Below are 13,400 nucleotides of genomic sequence, written 5' to 3'. Positions count from 1 at the left end.
CAACAGCACTCTTATTACGTTAAGCATTACTGTTCAAAACAGTGGTGTCCTGCAGTCTGTTTTGGGCTTGGCACATGATTGGTACATGATTGATTAAAAACAAAATCAAAATAGTTTTCAAATTAATCTCAAGATAAGAAACATAGATTTACTGTGATCAATAGTATATCCAATTTTTTTCCTTAGGACACTGGTTCCTAAAACTGGAAATTAAACATGTATTAAATAGTTTATACCAATGTGTTTTGGTAAGAAAACCTGTAGGCCTAATTTCTTAAGGTTTTTATTTATTAAACAGTTAAAGAAAATGTTGATTTTTGACAGCTGAGCATCACTTTTCAGGTTCTCAGCTTTTCTCAGATACAATGCTTACTTAATATAAGGCTTAATGCTTACTTTTGAAGTGGGAACAAAACAGGAAAACGACTATACTAGCTCAGGCATATTTCCCTTTTTACAGATTATAAATACAAATTCTGAGGCAAATATCCTGGCGTTGTATGAACAAACGCTACATTTCAGAATCACGCATTTAAAATATGCAGTTAGTTTTTTAAAAATCTGAAGCAGGAGAGATGGACTGATCCCAATATAACTGTGCTATAATTGGTAAAGGCTGACATTATAAAGTTTTACAACAAGTTAATGTAATACAAATGTTTCAAAGAAACTCAGATATTTTCTACACTGTATATCTTAACAATCTTACATGGTTTTAAAACAAAGGGATTTCCTGAGGGTTTGGCTTCCTGAGCCATTCAGGAGCAAATCCTTCCACAACAGGATTACAGTGTCCTTGCAGGCAACGTCAAACCTCAAATTGAACCACTTCTGTTGAGCAGCTGCTCCTGAACACCACGTCTCTGTTATCTCCTCTCTAAACTGGGGGATTATATGACAGAGGGATTGTTGCTCTTATAATGCTGAAGGGAGGCCAGGATACTCCATCCATGAACTCCTCACCACTCATCTGAGACTTTAAGATGTTTTACTACATGTGATTAGTTGAGCTTTGAATTGAAATAAGATTTTCAGGTTGATAAATCCAGCTGAACAAGTAAATAAAAAGAAAAAAAACATATTCCACTGAGCAGTGAGGTCAAAGGAAACAGCTGCACTTACTATGGGAACTTCCTTCTTAAGGTCATCCAAGTCCTTGCCTCCCTTCTTCTTGGGTGAATCCTTCTCGTCCTTGTCCTGCGTGGTAGCCACGCGGTAGCTGTCCGACCGTCCATACTGCAACACACAAAAAAAGGTCATTTAAATTGGTCCTGTCATACTAATGAAACATTTTTAAATTTAACGGTTGACACTGTCATCAGACTAAAACAAAAGACTCCAACAACAAAAACACAGTCTTTACCACAAAAGAAATCCAAAACATAATGCTCTGAAACAGAATCACTGCATGACAGCAAATGCAAGTAGTCTCAATTTTCAGCTCCTCTTTAACTTTTTGATATGAACCTTCATAAGTTACTTACACAAAGATTAACAGAGTTTTCTAATAGGCAGATACTGAAGCACTTTGAACTGACAGTTTGTCAAGTCACATCATGAAATCCTCAATTCAAAACGTGGTAATACTACAACATCACTAAAGGGCCAGTTGCAGATTGGTTAATAAAGTTCACAGTATCACTTTACTTCTCTGTACCTCATTTGTACTAATAAATATCAAATGAAATCTATTCTGTCGTCATAACATGTAAACAAAAAGGACTTTCTGGATACTCTAAACTGGTTGATTTGGTTATTTTTGATGTCTAACATGAACTTTAGGAGGGGGCAGTGACCACGTATTAAAATCTGACACACTGTTTTCTTAACATAGTTTGTTATTAAAGTAACATATAACTGAAATAAATAATTCCCTTTGACTAACCAGTAATGATCCAGGAGTGTATGCAGTAATTCCACTGTTGAACCTAAATTTTCTATTTTTTACAGATGCTAAAAGTGTTAAAACTTCTATTACTTAATGCTGAATAAATCAATTAGCCGTGAAGTGGCTGTGTTGTAATAAAACACACACACACACACACACCCCCCCCCCCCCCCCCCACACACACACACACACACACAGAGGGCACAAAGAAGCGCCACTTTAGCAGCAATTAAACAAAATCCTACTTCCTACACATTTGTGTGGAGGTGTCAACATATTGAAGTCTTTAGTCAACAGCTGTGGAAAAAAAAAGAAAAACCAACTTTTTTTGTATTAACACTAATTCTGTAACTACTGGTGCTCCCTCTCTCTACTTGATCATCCAACACTGCAAACCTGTTCTGTTTCTGCCTGGTGCAGCTTAAAAATGAGACTGTGTATCACTTTATTCAGAACTTCAATGCTCTGTACTCTCGATTGTGAAAACAACAAATATTGTGTCATTTAATTTAAAGAAAGTGGTAAAGAGGAAGTATTGAAATTTTGACAACCTCACAACAATTCAGCCATAAAACACAAGTGTAGAACAGAGAGGAAGTCCTACCAAAGATCGATAAAACTACTTATTTTTAAATTGTGTTGGTCCTCCAGTATCCAGTTTTCTCCCACTTTATGGCCCAGTCAAAACATCTGCATTAGCTAGACCCTAATTAGATGTAATCCCCTGGTGTGGGAAGGGAACTTGACACTTCTTGATTAGATCTGACATCATTATAGCACAAGCCTGTCTCCAGATGTCCCTTTAAACTGCAATTTACGCCATGATTTAGGTTTCTGCTGTTTATTACAAAGACAGCCTTTTAAACATTCATTTAAGGGCAGAAAGGATGATTAAAAAAGGTACAAGAAAGGCATTAAGCAGGATTGAAGATAATAATGCACAACTTTAAATTTCCAGGACTATGTCTGTGAAGATTTAATGAGTGACAAGATTGTACTGTGCTTTGAAACAATGCCATGACTAAGTGCTCATGTGTAGACCTTGCTTGCTCATTAGTCCTGAAGCACAAGTACCTTTTTCTAAAATTACCAGTTACCCAGCATGCACTACTTGGGATGAACATCCTGAGGGTCTGTAGTAAAGCAAATAAATGTCAGCCACTTGTTTAGCTTATTCACTACCGCTCCAGTAGACAGAGGAGGGACATGCTAGAGTGACAATCAATGACTGGAAGTTTTATCAACATATTTTCTATTCCCTAAAAACACATTGTTCACCGATATCAAAACTTTGAGGATAAATTAAAATAAATTTAGATCTTAAAATGGCACCATGAGGCGGACTGATGAGCAAAAATTAGGTTCAGGAAACCCGGGGAATAAAGTGATGTATGAGTTATTGAATTAATTCAAGGCAAATATTGAGAATTTAAATAGCGTGCTTAACATATGAGGTTAATTAACATTTCCTTTTGAGCCTAAACTCAGCTGACTACTCCCCAGATTATCAAGATACTGTGCAGTGAAGAGTGTCAATACTTCCGTGTGCATTTCGAGTTTGTTCAGCAGGCAGATATTTGCTTCTATCCGAACCCGATATGAACATGTCCTGTCATATTTTGTGTAAACATGCATGATGAGAGGGGAGAGCAGACGTGATTTGGGAAAGCTCTTATGGATGAGTCTAAGCTGAGATTTTTCACACTGATTTAATGGCTGTTTGATGCTGTCTACCGTCTGTTTTTTTCCTCTCACTGGATGAAAGCATGTTGATGCTATGTTGACAGCTTACCAAACAAACTGCTGCACTGGTTTTTATCCTCTTACATCTGTATAACTCTCTGTGTGCATTACCATTTTACTTTTCTGCTGGTATGTGAAAATACCAAATTGATTGTGACTGCTTAAAGATGTCTAGTTAGGATTTTTTTTTTAAAGCAGTATACTTACAGCACACAGTAAAGTCTTCCATGCATGTGTTTACTTTGTAACGTCCCTCTGTGAGTTGTACTCCGTCTGTCCACATGTGTTTGTCTTCTGCCTGACTTCAAACGTGAGCATTTGCCCATGCTTGTGATTTTCAGTGTGTATGTGTAATTCGTATGCACTGAATGTTAATGAGTGTATTCTTGTGTGTCTGTGTGTTGCCATCTGTCTGGAGGTGCAGAGTTCCCCAGGCAGATGTGTCCAGCGGGCCATGAGATTACTGCTGTTTACTACACTGACAGATTAACCCACTGAACAGCAGTAATCCCTCTTCATCACCCTCTCTCTGTCGCTCATCTTTTCAATCCTTGTCTCTCATTCATTTGCACTCATTCACTTATTTACCATTTTAAAAAGGATTCTAAATTTTTATATCATGAATGACCAATAGATGTAGATTTAATAGCTCAAATAAACACTGAATTCCAGTCGCATTTAAATCCTCATGGATCATCTAAGCTAATGCATTTAACAGATTTTTTTAATGTTCTGGTTAAAATACAAAAAAAATCCTACATATAAATTTGTAAACAGATCAAATGGATGGCAAAGAAGGTACAGTTAGTTTCTAGCACCTGACCTTTGTCCCAGTGAATACCACGTCCCTTTGTGCTTGAATGAAACAAAATGACCAGCAGCTGTAAAGCCCTGGTAAGAGCTCTTGCCGTTTCTACCCAAACAGCCTTAACACACAAAGCTTTTTCAGTGATCTAACACTTTAAGTCTCAACATATCATAAATAATCATCTCACAATTATCTTTGAAAACAAACCTAATTATTTTCCTCCAATGCATTTAAGAGCAAAAATTTGACAGTTGAATTCTTGGGGCGTGTATTTACCTTCCCTGTTAGCTACCCTCAACTTATTTGCCCTCGATTTGGTTAGGACAGTCAGTTATACTAGCAACAACTGCTAATGAAGAGCAAGGAACCTTCGCTGACAAAGCCTTGGGGTAAAGAAAAGCAACACCAGAGGCTTTGGAACTCTAATACACAGACTTGTGGGTAAATGTCTGGAAGAAAAGATATTTATCCATATATTCTTATTGTGTTTTCAAACTATGCTTTCTGCTGTAAGGACAGATACTGTCCAGATTTTAGTGATACAATAAATTCCTATGGACACGGGCTACCAGTATGGATACCTATCAATACACCTCTTTATTACTCAAAGCAAATATAAAGAAAATGTGCAAAAGTAAGGACAAATCTTGTGAGAAAATTTTTGTTCACCCGACTGTCTTAAAATACTGAATTTAATATTATACAGAGAATTAAACCCAATTCACTTACATATAATGCCAAAAATTTCAGCACAGTAGAATGATTAATTTTATGTCTACAGAGTTCCAATAACCTTGTAAAGTCTGAGAGTAGCATACAAACTCATCTGCTATTACTTGTTTTACCTTTTAATTAGGCTATTAATATACAATAGACTACAGTGTGCTTTGTGATGTGTACCGCATTATGTCAGAGCTTTTCTATCACCATGAATATTAACTTAATAGATTATCATGTCCCTCTGCTTTCTCTTGGGCTGTAAGTATGAGAAAGAGGAACATATTTTGTTTTATTTCTCCTGGTAATGTTCAATTACTCAGTGACATCTAGTATTTTTCACAATTAAGTTGACAACATATGCTGAAACTTGTGAAAACAAAGAAGATGGATGGACCAGGACACCTTTGAGAGAAAGAATGGGAAATTTCCACCAAGAAAAAAACCCAAAAGGTGAAAAAGAAGACCTCAGTCTCAACTACAACTCTTGGCTAGCTTAAAAGCTAACAGCAATTGCTAGTAACTGCCACAGAACACTGCCTGTTCATCAGGAGACTACTGAATGCTACCTATTAAGGTACATCTTTCCCGACGGAGATTATCCAGAGAACGGGGTGATCGGGGACTGAAAGGAGGAGGACACGGAGTAGTACGATACCTACAGCCAATGGGGAGGAGGCAGAGACGGCATTGTGCAAGAAGGCGGAAGCAGAGCAAACAAGCCGGGCTGCAGGTTAGGCTAAGAGCGACCCCACATAAAACCCGCCCTATCAAGCATCTTTCTCCCGGGTGCCCGCTCCCTCGCCAGCAGGATGGATGACGTGAGGCTGCGGATTTCTAACCACCTTTTGGACAACTGTGTTTGCTGCTACAGAGGAGACTGCCAAATATAATTTCGTTGTTTTTACAATACAATGACAAAAACAACTATCTATCTATCTTACATGTGTACTTAAAATTTCTGGGTTTGTCTAGCAGAATATGCTTTGTCAGAAAATAATAAAAAGTAAGAAAATAATTAATGGTACAAAAAGCTAAACCCTTACCAGTCACAGCTCAAGATTTCTTAGCACAACGAACTGCATTACAGCACTAACAACAATAACCCTCAAACGACACGCTCACACTTCAGGGTTCTGTCATTTAAGATGAGAGTATCACCACAATATTGAATTAATTAGACATCAACGTAGCCCATGCATGCGTGAGAGAGACACGGCAGTAGCGCAAGAATCCATATGGATATGCAGATCCTACATGGACATAAGGTGGAAAGGAACAGTGTTTCACCTGAAATGTTTCAAGGCTTCGTCTCTGTAGTTGAGCGTCTGAAGCTCAGTCAGACAGTGTGGAACTTTTTTTTTCCAGTCGCACTGTGTAGACAGTACGGCTCACATGCATGAACAGGTTCACTGCTGAGCAGGCCAATACTGGTTTTATGAAAATGTAATGTGGGCGGAGCGCCTTAGTCTCTATTGATGGTCTATATGACCATCAACATGGTTGATGGTTGATAGTCTATACTTGATGGGAAACACTGACAGTAGAGCAGATGAAACATAAAAAACAGCCATTTAACCCTGAAGCCTGATGTAAATCTTTAGGAGACAATCCTAAACATTGTATCAAATTAGCATCCCTCTGTTAAAAGTGACAGCTGTCTGATATAATCAGTCTTCTTTAGGTTAAATTTAGTCAATCCCTCAGTTTATCAGGAGCAGAAAATAATTATTTGATAACGATCATCTCCTTATCGTTTTACCTGGACAGATGTGAAGTGACATATAAAGGTAATCCCCAAATTTGTTTATTTATCAAACCCATATATTTTTGTGTCGGATATGAAAAACATTTTAATGCTTATTGTGAAGGTGCCTCCTGCACAGCCTCCTTTTGGCTTGGTCTGTACATATCCACACACTGAGAAGTGAGGTTAATACAGGTAAACACCCTCACTAGTATCCATCTTACTAGACTTTAGATAAAAAAATAACCCAGCTGTAATTAAATGACTAGTCTGCTCTTTGGCTATTGGTGAACTAGTAAAGCCCTGCATTAAATAAGAGACTGTTAAGAGGCTGGACTACATTGGTTGTGAGTGGAAAAGAAGTGTTTCCAGTGCTAACAAAGTTGGCTAATGGGCACAGGCCCTAAATCTAAATACTGATAGGAGCAGAGTTTGTCCATGAGGTTAATGGGCCATTTGTTACTGACAAATTATGTACTGGTACTAGAAAATACTGGATCTCCGTATCCCTTCCTACTCAGCTGGTGATGACAGGGATTGTTGTGAGTGATGTTACAACATGATTTAATTTTCTTATGAGTTTTGTTTTATTTATTTTTAAGTCAATGGAGAGTGCTTTTGGTAATTGACACAATGCAACAGGCAGGCAACAGCAGCGTCACATTCCAATTTTTAGTCAGTGCCAAAAGTTTCCTCAGAGATTCAGTTGATCTGGAATAAAACATCTGCAGTTTCACAGGTCGTAGCCTAAGCCACACCCCCTCAGCCTAAGTAAGCTGTCATCAATTTGTATCAGTCATGTAAATTATTCTGCCCACCGAGCTCTCAGTGCTATTGTGGTTGTTATAGTGCTGCCCATGTTGTTGATGTAACTGTCATGTCATTGTCTTGCACTAACCAGCCAGTAGCTTTGTTCTGACACTTGGACTGTGCACACTTCAATATCATATTTAGAGTCATATCATAATTGCAATACTGAGCAATATTATTACAGAATTCAGTATGTAGGCCTACTGATATGTGCCGTTTCATTTTCTTAAACAACTGCCATATCAATCCCCTCTGTTTCTACCCTCTTGCTTATGTGTGCACACATCCATTCAGAATGATGACTTCAGAGGCGACAAGACCAACTCAACCATGTAAACAGACCCATCAGTGCTGCAGCATCAAATGATATATGAAGTCATCAAGGCTCAATACATATAAACCCAACACTGGCAAATAGAGAAAAACAACAAATATGTATTACTGCAGTCAGATTTGTTCAGTCTTCTGTCACTGGGCTCATGTTTTTCTTTTGGTTGATGCCATCAATTGTTAAGTTCTTTAGCTTTCTAAAACGAATTGGACAGAAATTCCCAAAGCCCCAAAGAGTCACATACAGCCCAACAAGGGACATATGTTACAGTGGCACAAATATTCCACCAGTTTATGCAAAAAAGAAACGAGAAGGGTAAAGGGCAGGAAAGGATGCCTACAATTTTGAGGGTAACTGACCATCTGCTTACATCCCACACGTTTGTCACTGTTGCCTCACCTGTCAAGTTTTCACACCTGCCATACTGAATATGGAGTAGTCGAGTGTAAAATTAGGGAGTATTCTGTAGGAACTATTATCAAATTTCCAAGAGGTGGGTATAAATGTCCACAATATGCTTGGGAAAGTTACATTAGGGATATCATTTGTTGACGGAGCGGTGAGCAGAGTTTAAGTTAGCTGGTATTTGCCTATGGTTTATATACATAATGTAGCACATGGCTAATGCACAGGCAGCGAATATTCATGAGATCGAAACTGAGGATGCCATGCAAAATGTTTAAAACTACTGAAAACTATGCAGGAAAATGATGGTATGAGGATTTTGATTTAATTATCAATGAAGTATATAATGAAGCCAAAACCAGGACTGCAGACAGATTAGCAACATAAACTGGAAGCAGAGTGAACAGCATCTGCAGCTGAGTTTATCATCTTACGAGGAACTGGATGGTAAGACTCCATTTTCATTTGAAATCCTGAGTTTAAACATTGTGTCTGATGAGAACAGACTGTTAGTTAGCCAATTGTTGTCATAGTTTGTTGGTTTTAATTTTCAGTGGAGGATGTTATTGGGCTGTTTTATGGTAGTAGCTAATGGGCAACATGAGAGCTAACATGTGGTAGGTGTTTTTGTTCATGCGTTAAACAATCGTTGGGCTCGTTCTCTACTGTCTTGGAAATATATGACCCTGGCAGGACAAACCTATGGTGGAACAACATTGCTCTTTTGCAGAAAAGTAACTCATTATATGATCAAATTCAACACCCCTCTCTAAACATTTGGAGTATCAGCTGTCACATTTGCAGGTCCTAGAAGCCCACCACTTTGGCATACCAGCCTTTGCTGAAAGGCCTTCAGTGCGAAGTACTGTTGCTAACATAGGATTGGACTGTGGCCGTTTTAGGGAGGGGCTAAACAAAGGCTCAGTATGCAGTCCTTCACAGAGATTTCTACAATCAAGCCAATATTACGGCCTTAATTTTAGGATGCTGCACTATTGTTCCAAAAAAGGATCTAATTTCATGTCCTGGTTTATTCCACTTCAGTTATATATATGCACAAAATGCAGCATGATGACAAACAATGCTTTCAGTGCATTTCCTGATTAAAGCAGAGAAAATAAGTATATATCATGCAGCATAAATCTCCTCCTCTATATGTCCTCTGTGTAGTCACAGGCTGTAAAACCTGAGGAGGTTTCAGCAGCCTCCAGATGTTGTGTTCTGAACAATAGGACAGATTGTTCGTGCTGAACATTAGGTCAGCTCCATCTGCTGGGACTTTGTATCCAGCCTTGCCTGCAGTGCTGAGCACCATGGCAGGTCTGAGGAAGGCTGGATAAGCCATTTTTAATCTGTTGAAATCATTGGTTGAATCTCAGACATCAAAAAGCAAATATTTGACCAGAGCATCCAAGCTTGAGTATAGAGAGATAAAATAATTATTTCAAAATATAAATCTAACGCAACAGATTGTGAAACACAAAACATAAAATTAAGTGTTCTGCATTCTTTTATCAGTTAATGAAGGTTAGCGCCTTAAGAGAGTTGTATAAAAAGAAGGGCATCAGTTGTAAAGATATAATTCTATAAGATAAATAACTATTTCTCGGAATCTCTTAGCTGAATGTACTAAACTATGTTGTGAGTCATTTTCATGAAAGCTGCAGATTGCTGCCTTTTGCACTGGTGTTATCTGTCCATATGATGATTCACAAACCAAGCTGCTGCTCTGTACAATAAGACCTGCGTACTTAGCCTATTTTTGTCAACTAAATCTGATGATGTTCCAGTGACCGAAATATCATAATTTAGGCTCAGAGTTTTTTGAATGAAAGATCTTGCTGCCTCTAGTGGACTTTTAGAGCTCTGGATGTGCCACAGTGGATTGTCGTAACACACATAAAGAAATGGATTATCGTACAGATCAGTGGACTGGGCGACCTAGAAAATACTGATGGACTGCTTTATACAGACACACACGCACATACACATGCAGTGAGAGGGGTCTCCATCATCCACTCCTCCCCTCACCCTCCCACTTTGTTTACATTCTCCTCCCTCCATGCTGCCCATCTGTTTTTTTGCTGTCTTCTACTCTGCTCTACTCATCTGCACCGAGGTTTAATCAGTAAGAGACTGTCTGAGTGGTGAAACAGACTATAATGATGATGCTGTGTCTAAACTTTATGTATGTGCTTCCTTAGATAACACAAGGTCTGGGTCTTATCACAAAATATATGATGGTTATATTTTTTTTTATCTGTACAGATTTATCATTGCATGTATTTTCCTAGTGATGCTGGTCAGCAGAGTTTTCTAAAATGATGGCGACCTGAAGAAAACAGACGGCTAAGCTAGTTATGTTAATTATGTTAGTTGTCTCTCAGATGATCTTTGGTGGATGAAGCATGCCCAGAGGGATTGAAAGTTTAGGTGGCACATGAATTAACTCATCTTTTTGTTCCATGAGGGTGTTGGTCAGGATTTTTCAGTTCAATCTGGGTTAAAGAGGATTCAATCAGTATAAATACTAAAGCGAATGACACTTAAGAGTCATTCATGGAAGAAAAATTCAATTATCTCTGTAGCAGACAGTGGAAACAGCAGAAATATACATATGTATCTTTTCAGTTGAACCAAAAGCCGTGGATGTCTAGTCACACCTTTGTCAGAAAAGTTTTCATCTCTGGAGGATAACAGAAATTGCTTTTCCATTGTGCTTTCATCAACCTTCTCAATAAGACTTTAACTTTTGTCACCAGAAGCTCAAACTAAGATATTTTGCAATTAAAGGTTGGAGTTGACATCACTACAGTAAAGACTTCAGTTGAAAATGAAAAACTCCCACCCTATAAAAAAAGCTGTTGTTGCACCTTAAACTGATATATGGTGAAACTTTATCATCCATATCAGCCTCAGTTTTAATGTGATCCCCTTTGAGAACATTGTAGATCAGACAGATCAGTTAGCTTGTTTTTATTTGATTTTGTAAAACATTTTAACTGTAGCAGTTCAAAAGTGTCATACTGTAGATTTTTTGCCATTTCCCACCATTTAGCAGAGTGACAACTCCTTCATTGCAGCATGTCTGAGAATAGAAAATGGCAGAGTTTGACAGGATCAGATTGACTCTATCTACCTCAGTGATAGACAGGGGATGGGAGGTTTCCTAGCAACACCCAATCTACTGAGTCCATCTACATAATTGTGTGTGTGTGTGTGTGTGTGTGTGTGTGTGTGTGTGGGTGGGTGGGGGTGGGGGGGGGGGTATTAAAATCTTTTAATAATGCACAAATTTGATGGCATATTATAATTCTCTAACAGAAAGAACACTTACCAGCACGTTATTCTCTTCTTCATTATAGTATGGTTGTATTGCAACACAGAACACTAATAATACCCTTAATAGTTATGTCACTAAGCAAACAGGAAGAGACTGACCTCACAGGAAAAGCATAATGCACAAGGCATGATCGACAGGGCATGACCGACAGATCAATAGCACTGGAAAACACTGATCAGTGGTTTGTAGAACCATTCTGTACTGTTGCACACTATAACATTTCATCATACGGAAACCATTAGGGGGAAGTTGGAGGCTCAGGATTGATTCAATATTGACAGACTGAGACATTTATGCAACTGAGTCCATGACCATGAGAACGTAAGAGTTTATGGTATGAACACAGTTACAGTTACAAACTATGATGAATAAACTGTGCATTGCAGTTCATTTATTCAACAGCAACTTTTTCTTGGCTAGGACTAGGCTACATGTTGTGAAAACACAAGTTTAGTAATTGATTATTACAACTGTGGAAGTTTTACTTGAACTATGAATGGATTTTCTGTGTGTATTTTGGCAAAACATGTTGTTATCAAGATACTCTGAATATTTAAATACATGCAAAAATGAGGTGCTTTTTCCAGAATGAATATGCATTAAACAATTCAAGCTGGATCCTTCTGCAGTCTGTACAAGAATTACTCATCAGTAAAACCAATAATGACCTATTTATCAATTAAAAACCGCAACCCTGATCCGATGCTCTGTTAACAGTGTAATGGAGCTGCCCGCCACTATTCAATATAGCTGGTTAATGGTTACCTCCATGCTGCCATTATTCTCCACTATTAGGCTGTTAAAGACAGTGAATAATAAGCACTGATGGCTTCTTGTAGGAGCAGCAGGATTTTTTTTTTTTTCAAATCATTCAAATGAAGATCAGTAGATGCTGTGATCCCATGCTGGATAAGTGTAGCTCAATCTTAACTGTTGTCTTAGTGTTTTCTTAACAATAGACTATTTGATCAAATGCAATTAAAATTTTCATTTAAGTGGGTTTTACTTAAGTTACCCAGGAACATCCCTAGTTTGCCAGCACTATTACACGGGCTTTGTTGCGGACACAAGCACTAGGGGTGCACTATATTGAATTGTTGTTGATATCCAGTATGCCAATATTACCAAGCCAGCTTAACCGATACAGATGCCGATATAAACACATCTGTTTTCTCCAAAGTGAGGCTGGGTTAGGCTGAGTTGAGAGAGCAGCAGGGAAGTAGACAGTCTGGTGGGTGTTTCATGTTTGAGGCTTCTTTAAAAATGTTCAGAGCTGACAGAGCGCCCCCTTGGGTGTGCTGCTTATACTTAATGCCAATAAATGATTTAAACTGTGAAATGTATGGCCGATATATTGACTGTAAATAATCAAAGAAATTTTTGAATATGCAGATACCGATATTTAACTTTTTAAGACAATATCACCTAATACCAAAGTCATTCCCATAATATGGTGCATCTCTAACAAGCACTAAGTTTCTCCAACAGGCCAAATTCATCAGCAGCTCTGAATCAGGCCAGTAGGACAGCCATCTTCACTCCCAGTTTTTAGCATCACATGAAATGATGATGGCATATGCAGCTTGCTCTATGATAAGCCCTGTTGTG

General features: G+C 38.2%; 1 protein-coding gene across 1 annotated transcript in view; it reads right to left on the bottom strand.

Moving 5' to 3' along the window:
* The window catches only part of atp1a3a (ATPase Na+/K+ transporting subunit alpha 3a), a 40,499-nt gene that overhangs the window by 20,456 nt on the left and 6,643 nt on the right, over positions 1-13,400 (bottom strand). The window contains exon 2 of the mRNA XM_041808194.1: positions 1,123-1,236. Coding sequence (XP_041664128.1) covers positions 1,123-1,236 — 114 coding nt within the window. The remainder of the gene's footprint in view (positions 1-1,122; positions 1,237-13,400) is intronic.

Source organism: Cheilinus undulatus, linkage group 16, assembly GCF_018320785.1.
Source record: "Cheilinus undulatus linkage group 16, ASM1832078v1, whole genome shotgun sequence".
Taxonomy (NCBI): Eukaryota; Metazoa; Chordata; class Actinopteri; order Labriformes; family Labridae; genus Cheilinus; species Cheilinus undulatus.
The sequence above is the reverse complement of the archived record's forward strand: the minus strand, read 5'-3'. Positions and strand labels throughout refer to the sequence as shown.